The 20,297-nt window shown below is 47.4% G+C and overlaps 1 protein-coding gene across 1 annotated transcript in view; it reads left to right on the top strand.

Moving 5' to 3' along the window:
* Positions 1 to 3,406: 3,406 nt before the first annotated feature.
* Positions 3,407 to 20,297, top strand: part of LOC308047309 (uncharacterized protein) — a gene marked incomplete at both ends in the record, with an annotated part of 71,601 nt that continues 54,710 nt past the window's right edge. The window contains 4 exon segments of the mRNA XM_080355724.1: positions 3,407 to 3,838; positions 3,842 to 4,323; positions 7,733 to 7,818; positions 16,275 to 17,184. Of these exon segments, the coding sequence (XP_080211850.1) occupies positions 3,407 to 3,838; positions 3,842 to 4,323; positions 7,733 to 7,818; positions 16,275 to 17,184 (1,910 nt within the window).

Genomic DNA, 20,297 nt, shown 5'->3' with positions numbered 1-20,297 from the left:
TGGATGGAAGAAGAAATGAAGTGCCCGCAAAGAGAGTGAACCCTGCTCTCCCCAAGGCCAGAGAGAAACAGATCTGGGCTGTGCAGTCTGAGCAGGAGAAAGGTTTGCTGTCTCTTGTGTCTCTGCAGTGCTGAGGCCTGTGGTGGAGGTGAAGCTGATCTTGGGAAGGAAGAGTTTCTTTTGAAAATGTTCTTGGGTACTATACAGGCACATTGTGACCTGATCCATGATTATATCATCAAGGGGATAGTTAAATGATGTGGGAGACAGCAACCAGTATAGTTTAAGAGAGAATGTATAGGATTGGAGATCCTGGTGTGATGTGTTTTGCATTCATGCCTTGCCCAGCACCTGCCTGATAGAGGTGGAACAGACCTTACATCACTGGAGTGGTGTGTTTCAGCCACTGGACGAAAGGGAACAAATCTGTTAAAGATGCCCTGGATGTTACCTAGACAATTGTTCTGAATGGGGACAGGGTTCCTGTGTAGGACCTGTGTTGTCTATGTCAGCTACATGCAGTTGTGCTGGAGAGACCTGGCACCTTTCCTAGCATTACAGGCCTGTATTTGGACATCAAATTGAGATCCAGCAGCCCTGAATCAGGTTAGGCAGTGGAAGAATGTACGTAAGACAAGCACTGTTGTACTCAAAGAAGATGTAAAAAACACAGCTGGTGGAGGGAGACTCAGCTCTCCTTATGGTAGCTGACTTCATTTGCTCAGCTAAATACCTCTGCAGTGTGCCATGAGAATAACGAAGGAATAGGTTGTTACCCTTAAAGTGGGCTTCTGCTGTCATTTCCCCTGGCCAATGGACTTGCCCACCAGCCTCCAAGAAGATGCCCTCAGATGCCTCCCCGTCTCTCAGCATTGCTCTCTTAGACTTTGCATCTAGCTCCAGGCATCTTGGACCACTGCTGGCACTTCACATATTACCAGGTGTTTGTTTCTGAACAGCTTGTTCCTGCCCTCCATCTCCAATAATTAACTTGGAGCTCAGACAAGGGTATTTTGTACACACTTGAATTAGGGCAAGAAGAATCCCACCACCTGTGGGTTTGTATTAGGTGTTAGCAAATAGAGTGCCTTAGCTTACTGAACTATTAGGTATACTTCTTCTTATAGAACTTGTTTAGAAATTGCTTATATAGAACTTCCTTAGTATAATTCACTTAGCATAAGTAACCAAGTAGGCTTAGGCCTCAAGGTGTGAACTTTCCAACTTTCTGACTAAAAGGGCCTCAGAGCTGGTTCAAGCTAGGAGATAAAGGAGCTTTTGATCATCAGCAGGAACTAAGTCCCTAGAGATAAGTAACGAAATGGAATGGCACATCTAAAAGAGACAAAAAAATGGAGAATATTTTGGTTATTGCAAAAGTCTATTTTTCTTCCCAGCTGAACACGCAAAATAGCAAGTGAAGGACAGGTCTTAGATTGACATGTAGTCTGGTTAGTGAAAACACAAACAATTACCCACAGAGACAAGAAACGGCCCACCTGATGAAAGCAAAGAGTTCCGATGAAGAACAGGGAGACCCCAGCCACTAATTTTACACTTGGCTGGAATTGACGCAAAAGGTGTGGGAAGCTGAGCTTTTAAGGGTAAAACTGCCCAGGGTTTTCTTTGGTTGGGGTCCCTCTTCTGGAGGTCCCAGCTCAAGCTGCTCTCTACACTGTACCTTACCAATACATTATCTATTTAAGAAGAATTTCTGGAATCCATGTCTGTGTCTCTGCTTTGGCAAACCTAGGGAGAAGAAATTTTCTGTAACATAAGCATGGGAGGGAGCTGAGTCCCCTTCTAGCCCCAGGACTACAAACCCAGAATGAGATGCCCCAATTTACTCAGCTGGATGCTTTTCCTCAGCAGGGGTAAAGGAGATGTCTCCCTGACCGTGACTAAGGATGGGCCAAGAAATGGTGATCCCTGGACCTAAATCTAATTCTGATAGGAGAAGTTACACAGTTGGAGGGAGGGAACATCAGTGATGACTTCAGTCTGTTTCACAGTAGGTTCCTCTGGGACACCTACAGGGCCAAAGAAAGTGCCACCTTGTGCTGCTCCTGTGCTGCTGAGCTGGGCTGGGCTCCTGGGACACAGGGAGCTCATGGCAGCGGCAGCACTGCAGAGAGACAGCTCTGCCCAGGAGCAGCTCCTCTGCACACGCAGCAGGGCTGAGAGCTCTGCCTGCAGCACCGGGGGGAGATGGAAGAAGTAGATATTAAAGGCTTTTGGAAGTATGAAGACAACATACAGCTCTCCAGAGGCAAAACCTTTAGAGCCCCCAACATAATAAGTCTGTGGCTGCAGAGCTCTGCAGCAGATGGGGTTGCCAGAGTGGTCACCTGAAGCTGGTACATCCCATGGCCGAGGGGATAAGGCAGGACAGCTCTCCCTGTTTCTGCAATGTGAAGAAGAAAATGCTTGAGAGCAGGATTTTTCTAAGGGGATTTTTCAAGAGGAAGGTCAAAGCAGGGGCTGCCTGAAGGGGAAGGCACTTTCTGGAGCCTGTGCTTTCAGTTTGCTGCTGTGACACAGTGGCAAGTTGTACAGTGATGGAGTTGACAAGTTTGTACAGGAGACTGTGACTCCTAGAGCATTGTACAGGGGGAGCTGTAGGTTGGCAGCTAAACCATGAAGTTATTTCACCACCTCAGTGTACAATCAAAAATGTTGTGATGTCCTCAGGGTTTATCTGAGATGTTCTGTATGACTTCGAAACCCTGACATACCCTTATACAGTGCACTGTCCCCCTGAGGTGAGCAGGCACTGGGCTCCTCTGCTCTCAGCAATGTGCAGTTTCTTCTCAGGGGAACATATAGGGGTCACTGTCCTCCAGCTTAAAGAGCTGCCAGACAGGGTAGCTGAGACCAGAGCTGATGGAAAGGCCACATCATTTAACCCTGCACTAAGGGGCGGTCCCATTGCCTCTAAGGACCAAAAAGGTTTCATTCTCAGAGAAGCACAAATACCAAATAATTCTGTCTTTAAAGCACTCCTCAGGTGTGGTGACGTAATGAGAACTGAATATACCATGCAAAATCCCCACAGCTCTTCTCTTGAGTCGGGTGAACTGGGAGCAAAAATGTTGGAAAGCTCTTTGATATCAAGATACTTAATCTGATATCAGTCCTTATTCCTATTTACCTGTTGCTGTAGGGCCAGACTGACTCCTGCAGAGCAGAAGCAGAGCCCCTGAGCTAGCACCAACCAGAGCTCAGGACAGGGACCTACAACAGTCTTCCTGAAACAGGAGACTAAGTGTGTGTTGGGGGGAGGAGTGCATTGGGCACACCGGGATGTTCTATGAGAAACAGCATAGGTTTTCTTCAGAAAAATTGTACCCTTGTCTTTCACTGTCTTTTTCTCTGTGAATAGGTCCCCATGTCCAAGAGGCAGCAAATGTCCAGCAGCAGCTCCATCACCCAGTTCCTCCACCTGACATTCACAGACACACGGGAGCTGCAGCTCTTGCACTTCTGGCTCTTCCTGGGCATCTACCTGGCTGCCCTGCTGGGCAACGGCCTCATCATCATCACGATAGCCTGTGACCAGCACCTCCACACCCCCATGTACTTCTTCCTGCTCAACCTCTCCCTCCTTGACCTGGGCTCCATCTCCACCACTGTCCCCAAATCCATGGCCAATTCCCTCTGGGACACCATGGCCATCTCCTACACAGGATGTGCTGCTCAGGCCTTTGTCTTACATACTACAGCAGAGTTTTTTCTCCTCACCATCATGTCCTATGACCGCTACGTTGCCATCTGCAAACCCCTGCACTACGGGACCCTCCTGGGCAGCAGAGCTTGTGTCCACATGGCAGCAGCTGCCTAGGCCACTGGGTTTCTCAATGCTCTGCTGCACACAGCCAATACATTTTCACTGCCCCTGTGCAAGGGCAATGCCCTGCGCCAGTTCTTCTGTGAGATCCCCCAGATCCTCAAGCTCTCCTGCTCAGAAACCTACCTCAGGGAAGCTGGGTTGCTTGTGGTTGGTGTCTTAACAATATTTGGGTGTTTTGTGTTCATTGTGGTGTCCTATGTGCAGATCTTCAGGGCCGTGCTGAGGATCCCCTTTGAGCAGGGATGGCACAAAGCCTTTTCCACCTGCCTCCCTCACCTGGCTGTGGTCTCCCTGTTTGTCAGCACTGGCATGTTTGCCCACCTGAAGCCCCGTTCAGTCTCTTACGCATTGCTGGATCTGGTGGTGTCATTTCTGTACTCAGTGGTGCCTCCAACACTGAACCTCCTCATCTACAGCATGAGGAACCAGGAGCTCAAGGATGCCCTGAGGAAACTAATGGCTGGATTTCAAAAGCAATAAACTGCCCAGCTTCTTCACATCACCCATGATATAACTTATGACATGTCCAGCCTTTCTTTTGTACAGTTTGTAGTTGCAGATTTTTGTTTGGAGTTTGGAGAAGGCTTGTTTCATTTTGCTGTTTTTAACCTGTGATAATATTGTTCAGAAACAAATGTCATTATTCATCCCAGTTCTAATTTACCATCTACCTTTACAGTCTGAGTCACAGACCTTGTAAATGAGAAGCCATGCTCTCTGTGTATTTAAACAAAATAAAGGACCATGCAGTGAATTGTTTGTCTCAGATCCTTCCTCTCAGACCTTTGTGAAGATGAAGGAAAAGTGTCTGAGTGCAGAGGTGGAGGGAAAAAGAGTCTTAGCACAGCAACACTGCCAGGGAGCACCAGCCTTATTCTTTCCAGAGCTGTTCTCTTTCCACTTCTCCACTCTGCTTCTGTGCCCTTGTGTTGGTGCAAGACCTGAGTACTCCCAAGGCTTGGTCACAGTCCTGTGGCTGCAAACAGGGACAGGCAATGGGCACTTTTGTGACAGAGCTGGCCTCAGAACAGCACTTCCATTAGCAAGGGGATCTCCTTAGCACAGTGCCTGAAGGGTTAGGTCTTCTTTTAAAGTTTTTCTAAAGAACACGCCTAAGGAACAGACTCTGTAAAGGCTCTTTGTTGTGTTTGTTTCTCTGTGGGCTCAGTGTGATATCAGGGTCCCAGTGTGGCTTTCAAGGGACTTTGGGCTGGTCTGTTTTTTCTTGTTGGTGGCCAGCACCCACACAGATGGTGAACAAGGCAGGGTCCCTCTGAGCTCCTTTCATAGTCACCTAAGAGCTGGTCTGGGAGGCCATTAGTGGCAGTGTCCACCATCAACTGCGTCTGCCTCCCAGCCTGACCAGTATGGCCCCTCAGAGTCAGCACAGTCCAGGCACTGAGGCAAACCTGCTCTACAAAGCAAACCCCCCTGATTGGGGGCTGTGGGGAGTGTGGGGATAGGGTGCAGGAACGGTTGGCCAGGCCAGTGGAGATGTGACCTCTTTGTTGAAAGGCTCTGTGGGGAGATGGGATGTCCCAGAAGAGCAGGGCACCATGTATGTGCAAGAGAGACACGGAAACAGTCTATCATGCTGCTGTGTGCCAGCTTGGGGCTGTTGTCTCTTGCAGCCACCATTTTGATCATTGTCCTCTCACCATGGCTCAGAGAGCTTGTTCTTCCCATGATGGAAGGACACCAGATGACTAGGTCAGAAGTCCAGGTGTGCACTGAGACATGTGAGCATGTACACCCTGTATGGGGGGAGATGAACCCAAATGAGCTCAGATGTCATCAGCTACTCCAGTGGAGGCCATGAAAGCCTGTGGGACTGTGTATAGAGGTTACTTCATGTTGAGAGTAACTTCCCCAAGAAACCACCTGAATGCAGCACTTTGATGTGCTTGAACCGAGGTCCCTGTGTCCTCCCTGGAGACCTGATACAGCTCTACCACCCAGACCCAGTTGCTGCACAGTTTTGTGACTGATGACGGCACCATCTCTGCTCACAGACGTGTTAGTACTCTTGCAGGTAATGAGTGGGTTTTTTGTGGGGTTTTTTGTGTGTATGTGGTTTCTTTGTTTGTTTGTTTTTCTAGTGGCTACACGCTATGAGCAGTACTGGGCTGTATGCCACCCACGTGGTTTTGCAAGAGCCATGGACTGGATGGTCTGTCTCCAGAAGGCAGCTTCCCCTTGGCTGTGGGGATTTTTATCCCCTGCAATAATCATTTCATTCTTGACCCAGATACAGTTTTGTGGCCTCAGTGTAGCTGATGATGTCTTCTGTGATTTTTCCCCATTGCTGGAGATCTCCTGCAGTAACACTGTGACACTCATGCTTTCATAACTTGCACTTTAAAGCCAGGTCTGCCTGTGAATGCATCACTGCTCTCTGACCCAGTGTAGACAGGCAGAAGGCCTCCACCTGCTCCTCTCACCTCTCCTCTCCTCACCTCACCTCACCTCACCTGTGCCACTGTTTTTACTGCACCCTTATCCTTGATTGTGGGATGCCCAGAACAGCCCTCCCAAGACAGTCTGAGGAAGTCTTTTTTCTACACCATCCTCACATCTCTGCTCACAGAATCCCAGAATGTCAGGGGTTGGAAGGGACCTTGAAAGCTGATCCAGTGCAATCCCCCCATGGAGCAGGAACACCCAGATGAGGTTACACAGGAAGGTGTCCAGGCGGGTTGGAATGTCTGCACAGAAGGAGACTCCACAACCTCCCTGGGCAGCCTGGGCCAGGCTCTGGCACACTCACCGCAAAGAAGTTTCTTCTCATATTTAAGTGGAACCTCTTGTGTTCCACTTTGAACCCATTGCCCCTTGTCCTATCACTGGTTGTCACCGAGAAGAGCCTGGCTCCATCCTCCTGACACTCACCCTTTATGTATTTGTCAACATTAATGAGGTCACCCCTCAGTCTCCTCTTCTTCAGCTCCAGAGTCCCAGCTCCCTCAGCCTTTCCTCACACGGGAGATGCTCCACTCCCTTAATCATCTTTGTTGCCCTGTGCTGGACTCTCTCCAGCAGTTCCCTGTCCTGCTGGAACTGAGGGGCCACAGCTGGACACAAGATTCCAGGTGTGGTCTCCCCAGGGCAGAGCAGAGGGGCAGGAGAACCTCTCTGACCTACTGACCACCCCCTTCTAACCCACCCCAGGTACCATTGGCTTCCTGGCCACACGGGCCCAGTGCTGGCTCATGGTCATCCTGCTGTCCCCAGGACCCCCAGGTCCCTTTCCCCTACACTGCTCTTTAACAGGTTGTTCTCCAACTTATACTGGAACCTGGGGTTGTTCCTGCCCAGATTCAAGACTCTACAATCTCTCAGTCCCATCATCTACACCCTAAGGACTAGAATGGTTGGGCAGAAGTGGAACACTGAGAAAAAAGGGCAGAAAAGTGTTGAGGTGCACAGAGAGCCCATGAACGTGTTAGTCTGCTGTTGTCTTCTGAACAGGCCCAGAGGACCTGGACAACCTTTGCTGTGTCCCAGAAACTCACCTGGAAGTATGGAATTTGGAGAAAACTTTTGGTGTGATAAGGGGCAGAGAGGTGCTGGTGGAGCTGACTGGTGTCATTGTTAGTCCTCTCTCAAACATCTTCAAAAAGCTGTAGACATCAGGGAGGTTACAAAGTCCTCTGAAAAAAAAAGATTGTAAAATCTGAGACAGAGACCATGAGAATTATAGGCTGCTCAGCTTCACCTCAGTCCCTAGGGAAGTCATGGAGTGAGCGCTCTTCCAGACATCTCCAGGCAGTTGAAGGAAAAAAAAAAAGGGTGCTGAACCCGTACTGGAGGAGAAAGTAGGGAATGTTGTGTACCGGGGCTTTAATAAGGTTTTTGACATTGTCTCTCATAATGTCCTAATAGCCATATTGGTGATATCTGGACTGAAAATGTAAGTCACAATGTGGGTGAGAGTTTGGCTGAATGGTCAGGCCCAGATGCCATCAGAGGTATGGACTCCTCCTGGCAGCCACTCACTCTTGGCATTCCTCAGTGACTAGCACTTAAGCCAATACTGTTGAACATTTTCATTATCTGCCTGTATGATGGGATGGAGATCACCTTTGGGTCCTTTGTGGATAATGGCAAACTGGGGGGAGCCCTTGAGCTACCTCATTAGTTCACCCTGACTCGAGCAGGAGGGTCAGACAAGATGACATTCAGATCTCCTCCAACCTGAGTTATTCTGTGATTTAAAGAATCTTTCCCTTTGGAGATCTGTTTGAAGACAGAATCAGGAGAGGATGGAGGAAAGACAGTAAGGCAGAAGTAAAGAGAGAGAATGTTGCATTCTAACTACAGAAGAATATTCATTTTGGTAAGTGGCTGCTGAAAATTGTTCACATTAATCAAGTCAACATGATCAGCTTGCTGGTAGATAGCCTTGGTGCAGTCAATAAAAAATAATTTTTAAAAAATCTGAAAATTCATTAAAATCTAGCCATGCTGGAAATGAAGACTTTTTCAGTGATTGCACTGAGTTCTTTCCTGTAGAGGTTTCAACTTTCTCATATTCCTAAGTGTTACCCCACACCTTTAAAGGAATCGACTACTCTAACCCTTGACCTCAAACCTTACCTCTAAACCTAAGCCCAAACACATAACCCCTTACTCTTACCCTACCCTTTGTTCTTATTTATCCATCACATGAAAATGCTAGCCTTAATCCCAGCCCCTGACCTCAGCCCTAACAAAACACTAACACACAAAAACAGCCTACACTATCCTGACAACCCTCAGCAGAGCTCCAAACCCTCCTGCTAAACCTTTGCCTAGTCCCTAATCCTGGAAGGTGAGCTCTAATCCTGAAACCCTAACCTGAAAGCGTAATGCCCAAAGCCTGCCTTCTCATGCTCTCATCTCATGAACTTCAGTCCCTTTTCTAACCTGGACTTAGGGTGGTTGGCACCTTGGGAGCAGGACAGGGACCATGAGGTCTCAGAACCATCTCATGACATGGGAAAAGGAACGTGAGGTGACCTGTGTCTGATCAGCTCATAGACCACAACAAGGAGATGGGTGAGAATGCTGTGGTGAGCTCACCCGTGCCTTAGAAACTCCTAATCCTTGGTGACTATCCCCCTGTACTGGGCATTGGTGAGGCCCTACCTCAAGTCCTGAAGTCAGTTTTGGGCCCCTCATAACAAAGAAGAAATTGAGGTGCTGGAGCAAGTTCAGAGAAGGGCAACAAAGCTGGTTAAGAGTCTGGAGCATGAGCCTGGTGGGGAACAGCTGAGGGACCTGGGGCTCTTTTAACATGGAGAAAAGGAGGCTGAGGGGAGACCTCACTCTACAACTACCTGAAAGAAGGTTGTAGCATGGAGGGTGTTGGTCTCTTTTCCCAGGTAACAATCAATAGGACAAAGGGAAACAGCTACCAGGGAAGGTTTAGATTGCATATTAGGAAAAATTTCTTCAGTGAATGTGTTTTCAAGCATTGGAACAGGGTGCCCAGGGAAGTGGCTGAGTCACCACCCTGGGAGGTACCAAAAAGACATGTAGAGGTGTTGCTTGGAGATGTGGTTTAGAGGTGGACTTGGCAGTGTTAGGTTTAGTGTTGGACTTGATGATCTTGAAGGTCTTTTCCAACCTATGCAAATCTATGATTCTACAATTTTATGCTTATTTGATTAATCTAAAAATTTACCTATACATACATATAGATTTTTACATATGCTTACAAAAAAAAAGACAGATAGCCCATGTTTGATGAGATTAGTGCAAATTTGGCCATGCAAAAAGAGAGTGTTTCACTGAAGCTTTTTACCCTGCTTCCCTCCATCAGGTGAGAGTGGTCAGCACCTCAGAGTGTGACTCACTCTGTGCCAGGAGTTAGAGGTGGCATGAACAGTCATGGGCAGAGAGGTTTTTCAGGCCCTGGGCTCTGTGTAAGACATAATAATAATCTTTCTGAATGCTATATGTCTAAGTATGATGGAAATCTAGAGAACATTTTAAAAAAATCAACAAAGAAATAGAATGAAAGGTGTAGAGTGAAGGAAATGTCCTATTGCAACTTTAAACTTCAAACACTTGATGTTGTTATCCTCCTTTCTTTGTTTTGTCTTGTTTTAATATAGAGATTTCTGGGGGATTTTGTGTACTGCCTATGCAAAGGCAAATGATCATAAAACTGATCTCAGATGCAGTTAGAGGTACAGGGGCACATCATGACAGTGTAGGTGCCCTGGGACCCTCTTCCCAGGCTCCAACTGCAGCTTCAGAGGGTGTCTCACCTCCTTTGTGACAGCATCCAGCCCCAGGCTTGGACTGCAGAGACAGTGGCTCCTCTGGAGATGGCACTGGATACCTCAAAACCTGGGAAAAATTTAAAGGAGTTTAAAAGTGTTAGCAGGATCTTATCAGCTGAAACAATTGAATACTTTTAATAAATGTCAGTCTTTTCCCATGAGATCAAAATGCGACATTTGCAGGCTGTGCATTTATAGCATGAGAAGAACTATTGAATTCCCACTAGATTGGCCTTGTCAGCAATCTCTCTGTCAGGCTGTGCATTTGATCTCCTTCATTTTTCATGTATTTTCACCTGCCCTAAGTAAAATTACCATATCTAAAGCCAGCTTTCCAGCAGCCAATATGCACATAAGAGCCTGCTCTTGCTCTCTGGATTTCCCTTCCACTTACTCTTTGAGCACTCAGACACCTCCCAACAATCCAGTTCCTGCTTTGAGCTTCAGGGAATTAAAAGTTTGCCAATCTTTCAGTAATCTGTCTAATTCTGTCTTTAACCAACTCTTTAATTGTGTTTATTTTATAATTTCCTTATTTTTAAAACATATTTGGAATGGTTGAGCCTTGTGGTAGTTGACACTTATTGGTGGCAGCTTGTACTTGGGAAACAGTTGAGTGTGTTTTCTTTTAATGACTAATCTTATCAGTTTTATTTTGTTTGTTCAAAAATAAGAGCAGTCCCTTTCGTCTGTGTGCAGCCAGGTCTCCAAGGAGAGCAGGTGGGAGCTGGTGCAAAGGAGCTGGAACATCCAGCTGTAACTGCAGTGAAGTCTGATGTAAGGAAAAGGGATGCAAGTCCCAGGTGGCCAGTGAGAGAAACGATGCGGCTCGGGAGGAGTGGAGCAAGGTTGTCCACACTGTGTCAGACCTCAAGGGATGGTTTCTCTAACCAGCCCAGACCTCCTTAGAAGAGACCCTGGATCAACATAAATCAGATAATGCTGAGATCACCTATTCTCTAAACTGAACAATAATAAACTGCACCCTTCAAAATAAAAAGCCAAATTTATTAGTCCTTTGAAATCTTTATCCATAAACACACTAGGAAACCTCTCATTAACTTTACAAGACTAGAAGACAATTACAGGAAGAGACATGGTTTGTTAGGGCTGTCTTCGCTGTAACAAGCCCCATGGTGCATTTGGTGCTGAGTCTTTCAACCTCAGGTACTGAGAGGAGGTTGCACAAACCTTTCTAGAAGTCAAAGTCAGAAGAAAGTAATCCTAAGTACCTTGAAGTATTAATAAGTCCCGCTGAGGGCCATTACTAGCAAAGACTCCTAGGGTCTTGTTAGAGCAGATAATTAGAGGACACGATGGCAGATAGACAATGTGCAGACAGCTGAGATGTGGAGAAAACCTTGGTTTTGTTTGATGAAGCAGAGAGGCCAAACCCTGACCCTCAGCCCCTCGGAAGGCAGGTCCTGTCCCTCACACATTGCTCAGGGCTCTTCCTGGGTCAGTGGGATGTGGGGTGTATGATGTTGAGAAAAGGACAAGGGTGTGACAGTTCCCGGCCTTACTGGGGGTGTGTAAGGAGACCATGAAGCCTCCACAGTGCCTGAGGACAACATGTCTTCTCATAGGCCTTGGTGGCAGTGATGATTGCCATAGACAAGAGCAGAAACACTTGGGTTCTCTTGGCGAATTTCAGCCTTGCCAGCGCCCTTTTCCATCTCCAGCACAGGTTGTCCTACAGTGTCCCACAGCTGCTTCTCTTTCCCTGAAGTCTGTAGACACCCATCTTGCATCCTCACCTTGCTCTCACCCTGGTGTTTCCATACATTCACTGAGGTCTGTTCACCCTCACACCGTTCCTCGAAACGCAAAGAGATGCACAGATCTCATACTCCTGGATGATTTCTTGTACCACAGCACTACACTTTGAGTGACGTTTCTTCCTCCTCATGTCCAGTCTCCACCTTCCAAGCTGCACTGTGTGGCAGTGTTTATCTCTCCCGATGATTCCTACCTCCAAGGAAAGCCCCGCCATCTGGGAAATAACCCTTCAAGCAGGAACCCAAACCCATCAGCCTTCTCGTGGCCTTTCACCTGACCAGACAGAAGTAACCTCACTGTCCTCTTTCAAGGCTTCCAAGGCACAAAGGCTTGAGAGGCCTTGCTGGTGAAGGCAGAGGACATAGACTATCTCAGATCTGCCTAGACTTGCTCTTACTCTCAGCAGTGACCACACATTATATTTGCTACTTCTTTAACTATTCCTGAAGCAGTAAACAATCATAATGATGTTCTTTGGAATCGTTCAAGTTTCAACAGAGTTTCAATATAGAACATCGCTAAGCTTGGAGAATGCTGTTCATGCAAATCAGCAGCTATGCTGCCCTACAGCACTGCTGATCGTTGGAACTCAAATAAATCTTCCCAAAACAGACCAAAAGCTGCTTTTCTGATGTCTGGTGTCTAGAGTCTTCCATTATCCTTCCTCACTCTCCTTGAACACTGGGACTTCACTATTTCAGGATCATGACAGTCAGTCTTCACATACTCGGCCAGCTCTGCCTTGTTTGCAAACATCAGATCCAGGCTTCCATTAACCTATTTAGCCCATTTGGCAGCTGTGCTAAGAAGCTCTTCCAAGACACTCCAGAAACCACCTGGGCTGTTTCATAGAATCATGGAATCATTTCGGTTGGAAGACACTCTCAAGATCATCAAGTCCAATGATTAACCCAACACTGGCACTGACCCATGTCCCTAAGAACCTCATCTCAGTATCTATTAAACCCCTTTAGGGATGGTAACTCCACCACTGAACTGGGCAACTTGTTCCAGTGCTTCACAACCTTTTCCATGAAGATTTTTTTCTTAATATCCAATCTCAACCTCCCCTGGTGCAACTTGAGGCCGTTTCCTCTTGTCCTATCGCTTGCTACTTGGGAGCAGAGACCAACACCTTCCATGCTCCAAGCTCCTTTCAGGCAGTTCAGAGATCAGAAGGTCTCCCCTCAGCTCCTGTTCTCCAGGCTGAACAGCCCCAGTCCCTCAGAAGACTTGCTTTGCTGGCCCCTCACAAGCTTTGTCACCCTCATGCTTTTTTCCTCTTCCAGCAAATGCCGGGGTCATTAAAATCCCCAGTGAGGCCCAGGCTTCTACATCCAGAAATCTCCTGGATGGCTTAAAGAGGTCTATGACCATTTTTTCACCCTGACTGTGGTTTCCTTATCTCCCACCACAATTTCACATTTGCTGGACTCTCCCCTGATCCTCACCCACAAGACCTCACCCAACTTGTCATCCTCCCCATAAATCAACTACGTACATCTAAGCGACTTCTTCATTTTAAGGGAACCCCACTACTAACCCTTCCAGTTTGTGTCTCCTGAAAAACCTGTACCCAACTATTGCAGCACCCCAAAATGTTACACCATAGATGTCAAAAAGCTTGGGCTCCAGCTTAACTTGTCTGTGCCCTGGGCTGAGGGAATTGGTGCACACTTCGGCTGTAGCACATCAGGTGTGCCACCAGGCAAACCCTGCTCTCCCCATGGCCATGGACAAATAGGGCTGGGTAGGGCAGCCCTGGAAATAAACCGGTTTACTTCAGTGGTGGCTCTGCTGCCTCTGAGGTACTTTGGCAGACCTGTCACTGTTCTGCAGGAATGACGAGGTGCTGCTGAAAGAACCACTGTGAAAACGTTTTGTCTGTTCCTTGACTGTATTTTCAATGGGGTGAGTATGGGTTGGTGGAGTTGAAAAAAACAACAGTTTGAGAATTTAGGCAAAAAATTGGAGAGCCCAGCCTTGTGTTCCTGGACTGCCATACATCTACTGGATAGAGAAGGGACACGCATGCCGCACTGCAGTGGTGGCAATCGGTGGCTTGCACAAAGGCACCAAATCTGTCTGCAGTGCTGTCCAGGTGTCTGTCACACACTCGCTCTGAGTGGGAATGGCTTTATTGTGCTGTACCAACCAGCTCCATGCAGTTATGCGTGAGAGCCTTGGCATCTCACCTAGCACTACAGGCCTCTAGTTGGGCATTAAATAGATCAACTACCTGGAATTTAACTAGGCCATGTGTGGATGAAAACAGTCATTACAGTCAATGGAGATCTAGTCAACAGAGCTGATGGAAAAGACTGAGAGAAACTTGGCAGTCTCTATGACACAGGACACCTTTTGGTCAGATGGCAGCATTGGCTGACAAAAAAATAATAAATAGGGACAGTGCCAGTGTGATGAACAAGCTTGGACAATCTCTGGAACCTCAAATGTCACCAGGTATTTCATCTGAACAGCTCACTCCTGACCTACATCTTCATTAATTACCATGGGAGCTGAGACAAGGCATTCACATGCAGGTGCCTATTTAATGCACACCTGAATGGCAGCAAGAGGAATCACAGCTCCTGGGGCTTTGTGGCAGCCGTGGCAGAGAGCTGAGTCCACTTCCAGTGCTAACAATAGAAATGCAGAATGACATACTTTGACTGACTCAGCTGGCTCCCCTCAGAAGTGGTAAAGGAAATCCCTGCCTGTCATTGTCTGGGTGTCCTGTCTGATAATAAGGCAAAAAAGGAATTTTTAGACCTAACTCTATCTCTAAGAGAAGAACTGACATTGCTGGAAAGAAGTGTTTCTCCCTGCCTGAAGGAGAGTACAATCAGTGATGACTTCAGCCTGTTTCACAGCAGGTTCCCCTGGAGCCCCAGGGACACCTGGAGGGAGCCCAGGGCGCCAAGAAAAACTGTCACCTTGGGCTGCTCCTGTGCTGCTGAGCTGGTCTGGGCTCTGGGATGGAGGGAACTCAGGCAACCAGGTGTCACTGTAAAGAGACAGATCTGCCCAGGAGCAGCTCCTCTGCACAGCGCAGCAGGGCTGAGGGCACTGCCTTGAGACACCGGCGGGAGAGGAGTGAGAAAGGGAGCTTAAAGGTGATCTCTTGTTCATGGAGAAATTTTCACCACTTTTGACACAGTAAGTCTGTGGCAGTGGGGAAATTCAAATGAGCACCCTGGAGGGATCTTCTAGAGCTGGTACATCCCCTGACTGATAGGACTGTATGGATAGGACTGATAGGACAGCATGACTGTCTTGGCTTCTCTGGTGTGGAGAAGGAGGGCTTCCCTGATGCACCATCAGAGGAGAAGGACATAACAACTACCTTCTCCTAGGGAGGGCTCTGGCGATATGAAGCTGGGTGTGCAGCCAGGGGTGCCCAGGGCTGTCAAGCAGAGCAGGATCCCTGCACCCCAGTGCTGTGTGCTGAGGCAGGGACCCTGCTGCCTGCCAGGGTCAGTGCTCAGCCTGCTGGGGACGATCCCCACGGTGCTGTGGGGAGACGCTGTGGGTGGAAGGAGCGATCCCTGGCAGGGCAGGCATGTCCCTGCTGTTGAGAGGGTGCTGCATGGGTCGGCACTGCTCACAGCTGCAGATCACCCCCAGGGCATTTCCAAGGGGACTTTTCAAGAAGAAGGTCAAAATGGAGATTATCTAAAAGGGAAGGAGTCTGTGCTTTGAGCTTTTTCCTCTTAGCTGGCTGGGAGGGCAGTGGGAGTTGATAGTTGATAGTCTGGAGAAGGCACTCAGACCCCAGTTCTCATTAGGGTATTCTGAGTTTCCCCTGAACCCCTGCCCACACAGAGATGCCTCTGGGCAGTGCCCCACTGCCAGGAGGTGTCTGCAGGGCAGAGCAGACAGTGGGTGAGATGTGGACTGTGAGCACAAACAGGGATGAAGCATGGGGGTAGAGAAGCAGCTCCTGGGGGGACAGCTCCAGGTAGCAGAGACACAGGTAGGAAGAGAGAGGGAGCTGCTGCCAGAAATGCTGTGCGAGGGGGAATTCAGGGACCTCCTTGCCATCCCCCACAGTTCAAACACTTTCCTGGAGCAACCCACAGGTCTCATACCCAGCACAGGCTGAGTTCTCTTGGCAACATGACCCCAAGGAGGAGAAAATTCTTAGTACCTGTCAGTCTGTCCCTGTCATTCCTGCTTTGACAGGAGCATTGAGATATTTGCGCATCCAAAGCAAAGCTCCCCCTCCCAGGGACACAGTCATTCAGCACAAAATAGAGCTCACAAAAGGAACATGAAAGGGCCAAGGTAGTCTAGGGGATTTCCATGAGAAATGGCATGCACTTTGCTCAGATATCTCTGCCCTAACTTCTCACTGCCTTTGCCTCCTTGGACAGGTCCCCACGCCCCGATGCAGAAAATGTCCAACAGCAGCTCCATCACCCAGTTCCTCCTCCTGCCATTCACAGACACACGGGAGCTGCAGCTCTTGCACTTCTGGCTCTTCCTGGGCATCTACCTGGCTGCCTTCCTGGGCAACGGCCTCATCATCATCACCGTAGCCTGTGACCAGCACCTGCGCACCCCCATGTACTTCTTCCTGCTCAACCTCTCCCTCCTTGACCTGGGCTGCATCTGTACCATTCTACCCAAATCTATGGCCAGTTCCCTCTGGGACACTAGGGCCATTTCCTACACAGGATGTGCTGCCCAAGTCTTTCTGCTTGTCTTTTTCGCTTCAGCGGAGTATTTTCTCCTCACAGTCATGTCCTACGACCGCTACGTTGCCATCTGCAAACCCCTGCACTACGGGACCCTCCTGGGCAGCAGAGCTTGTGTCCACGTGGCAGCAGCTGCCTGGGCCTCTGGGTTTCTCAATGCTCTGCTGCACGCGGCCAATACGTTTTCACTGCCCCTGTGCAAGGGCAATGCCCTGCGCCAGTTCTTCTGTGAGATCCCCCAGATCCTCAAGCTCTCCTGCTTAAACTCCTACCTCAGGGAATTTAGACTTCTTCAGTTTAGTATTTTTGTGGTTTTGGGATGTTTTGTGTTCATTGTGGTGTCCTATGTGCAGATCTTCAGGGCCGTGCTGAGGATCCCCTCTGAGCAGGGACAGCACAAAGCCTTTTCCACCTGCCTTCCTCACCTGGCTGTGATCTCTCTATATGTCAGCACTGCCATCTTTGCCTACCTGAAGCCCCACTCCTTCTCCTCCCCAACCCTGGACCTGGTGGTGGCAGTTCTGTACTCAGTGGTGCCTCCAACATTGAATCCCCTCATCTACAGCATGAGAAACCAGGATCTCAAGTATGCAGCATGGAAACAGATGATTGAATGCCTTCTAGAAGCTATAGAGTGTTCATCTTCTTCAACATATGTTTCATAATGCAACTCACTTCAGGTTCAACCTGTCTTTATAATTGTTTGGTGGGTTTTTTTGCTGTAATTATTGTTGGGTGGATCTTTACTCGTATAGCCTTTTTTTTAAACTTGTGATAACAGTGTCCACAAAGGAATGTGGGCATCCCACTTCTGCTTCATTATCTACCTCTCTAGTGTGACCCAGCAACTGCATGAACATGGAGCTATCCTCTATCTTTGATTAAATAAAATAAATTTACTTGTAGTGTCTTGTCTTGCTGACACCCATTAATCTAAAAATGAACCAAACATTCTTCCTTATAGGATCCCTGCCAAGTGAGAGGGGAAAAGTAAGACCTAAAACCTTTCATGGAGAAAGGGCAGCCATGGAGGTCCCCCACTACTAGGAGTGGGGAATGTTCCCATCCCTTAGACACCTCTCTTCCTCATCTCTGTCACTACCTGCATGGTGTTTGTGCCTGGGAAAACCCTCCTTGTTGTGCAGGTGAAGACAAACCAGTATTTGCACATGCACATGTGCTTCTTCTTGGGGCATTTGTTCTCCCTCAAGACCTGCATATCCACCATGCTGCCCTGGCTGATGGTCAGCTTTGAGGCTGGGGACAGCATCATCCCTGCTCATCATGGTGTTAGTGCTGTTTCCTGCACCTTGTGCTTGTTCAGAGTGTTCACTACTGGTGACCACATCCTACAGTCTGTACTGGGCTGGTAACTTCTGGTTCTCCTCTGAGCAGTTCATGATGACCTAGACAGGTGTTTACTGTATGCCACACTGCGAGTTCACGGCTGAGGAAAACATGCAGGCCGACTCAATGTGAGTGATAAAGCATGATTCAACTTTATTGCCCGGGATAGCACGTATTTATACCAAACACCATAATTATGCATACTTGTCTCTATCTAATAGGATTAGCACTAAAAGGTTACATTTACTTACTCCACCTACTTGGGTTTAGCTAACTATGCACATTCTGCTTTCCTTCCTCTGACTCTTATCTCTTCTCAAAGACATTTCCCGGTCTTCTGGCTCTTCAAAGACATTCCTCAATCATTCCCCAATCTTTCCCCAATGTTCTGGTTCTTATCTCTTCAAGACATGCAGACCCTGCCTTAGTCAGTAGTTTTCCATTTCCCCCTTTCCCCCGGCCTAATAGTCAAGCTAACTAAGGCCTACTTATGTCAGCTAAAATGGGCTCTGCTCGTACAGTGGACTCATGGGCTCATGTCCATGCTCCTTGAGCCAATTCCTGACAATTCCCCCCTTTTTGTTTTTGTACGAGCAGAGCTTGCCCAAGTGTTCGCTCCAAGACTTTCTTAATACATAATATAGCACAGCTCAAGCACATTAATACAACTTATTACTATGATTAAGAGAGTCAGAGCACTTTGCAAGAGCCCTTTTACCCATCCTCCTAATCCAAACCGGTTCGTGAGGCCCTCTAAGCCAAAGAGGCCCACATCCTCTCTGATTTTCTGCGAATGTCCATAAGTTGTTTAATCTCCTTGTGGATGGATCTCAACTTATCCTCTAAGTCCATACAGCACATTCCGTCAAATTCCTCACATCCATGGCCATGGGCTAATAACAAAAGTCTCTTGCGACTGTATTCTGCAGTGTAGCATGTCTTACAGAATCTACATCTAACAAAAGTCCACTTAAAGCCTTAGAAGTTCTGTTAGTTTGCTTAACTAGCCAGCATCCTAATTTTTTTAAAGTATTTAAAGCTTTAGTTGTGCCAACACCAGATACAAGAGATCCTAAAACCCTTTACTCTGATCCTCAAAAATCTACATTATCATCACACTTTGACTCATATACACGCAAAAAGTGTTTCTCTCGTCTTGCTCTTCTGTGATCTATTATCATAGATACATTGGGCGTTAAGAGAGTTAATAGTTCCAAAATACAGAGTCCTCCAACAGCATTAGAAGGAATTCCTGGTCAGGCTCTATCTTCACAGATCAAGAATACACCATACAGGAAGTTTTGGGGTCGCTGTCCCACATTATCAATGACATCCCTTGGATTCTTCTGTGAAGCATTACACCATCGAGTTTCATTTCTGTAGTCACCAAGGGTAGCATTAACATTTTGCAGTTTTATCCATTCATGTTCTTGTATATTGTTCTGACACTTTTCACAAACCGGCTGGATACAAGCATCCATGGGCATAGATGCCAGCAATTTCAGTTCCTGTGGTTCGATATCTGCTTCCAGGAGGCAATTAATCCAAAGTGCCATGTTGGTATTATTACAGTTTGTTGCAATGCCTTTGCACCGACCACTATTTTGAAACAGTTGTGTGATGCTGCTGTAGTCATCAAGGGAGACACCAACCAAGCATGTGTGGAACGGTTTTTTCCGGAGACATCGTAGTTAGGCATATAGAGTCCTGGTCAGTCATGTTGGCTAAAGTAATCCACATGTTAGTCTTTGTGCAGGCATCCAAAACGCAACAGCTGCAGCAATCATTGTCAGGAAGATAGCATAGGTTTCACATTTCGTGCTGGCAACCATTGCAGCCCTTGATCTGTAAAGACACAAGCATAGCCTCTCCCCCAGGTTATCAATTGGTGTGGCCTTTTCCATTGACCGTTAACTAGTGATTTGACCGTAACTAATGTAGGTTCTTTCTGATTTAGCATGGTTTTGGGTCACACTTGCAAAGTATTTCATCACATACAATGCTTTTGACAATTGGTTTTGTGGTGTTTTCCCTACTTCTCTCCCCTTTTTTGTTTTAAAAAAGAACAAAACCAAAACAAAAACACAGTTCAGAATCAGATACGTGCGTTGGACCTTGACTACGTACTCAGAATCACAAATCAAATTTAGAGGTTCCTCCTTAAAAAGCTCTAAGTAATGTAAAGTTGTGCCAAGTTCTGCTAATTGGGTTGAACTTTCAATAATTTTCACAGAATGATGCTAATCGTTATCTTCACACCAAACCACTACACCTTTATGAGACTTCCCAGAACCATCAACAAAAACTTTGCAAGTATGTAGGATCAGACCAAATACAAGTATGGCCTGTGAC

The sequence above is a fragment of the Nesoenas mayeri genome (genome assembly GCF_963082525.1).
Source record: "Nesoenas mayeri genome assembly, chromosome: 18".
Classification (NCBI taxonomy): Eukaryota; Metazoa; Chordata; class Aves; order Columbiformes; family Columbidae; genus Nesoenas; species Nesoenas mayeri.
This window is presented reverse-complemented; position numbering and strand designations above follow the sequence as displayed.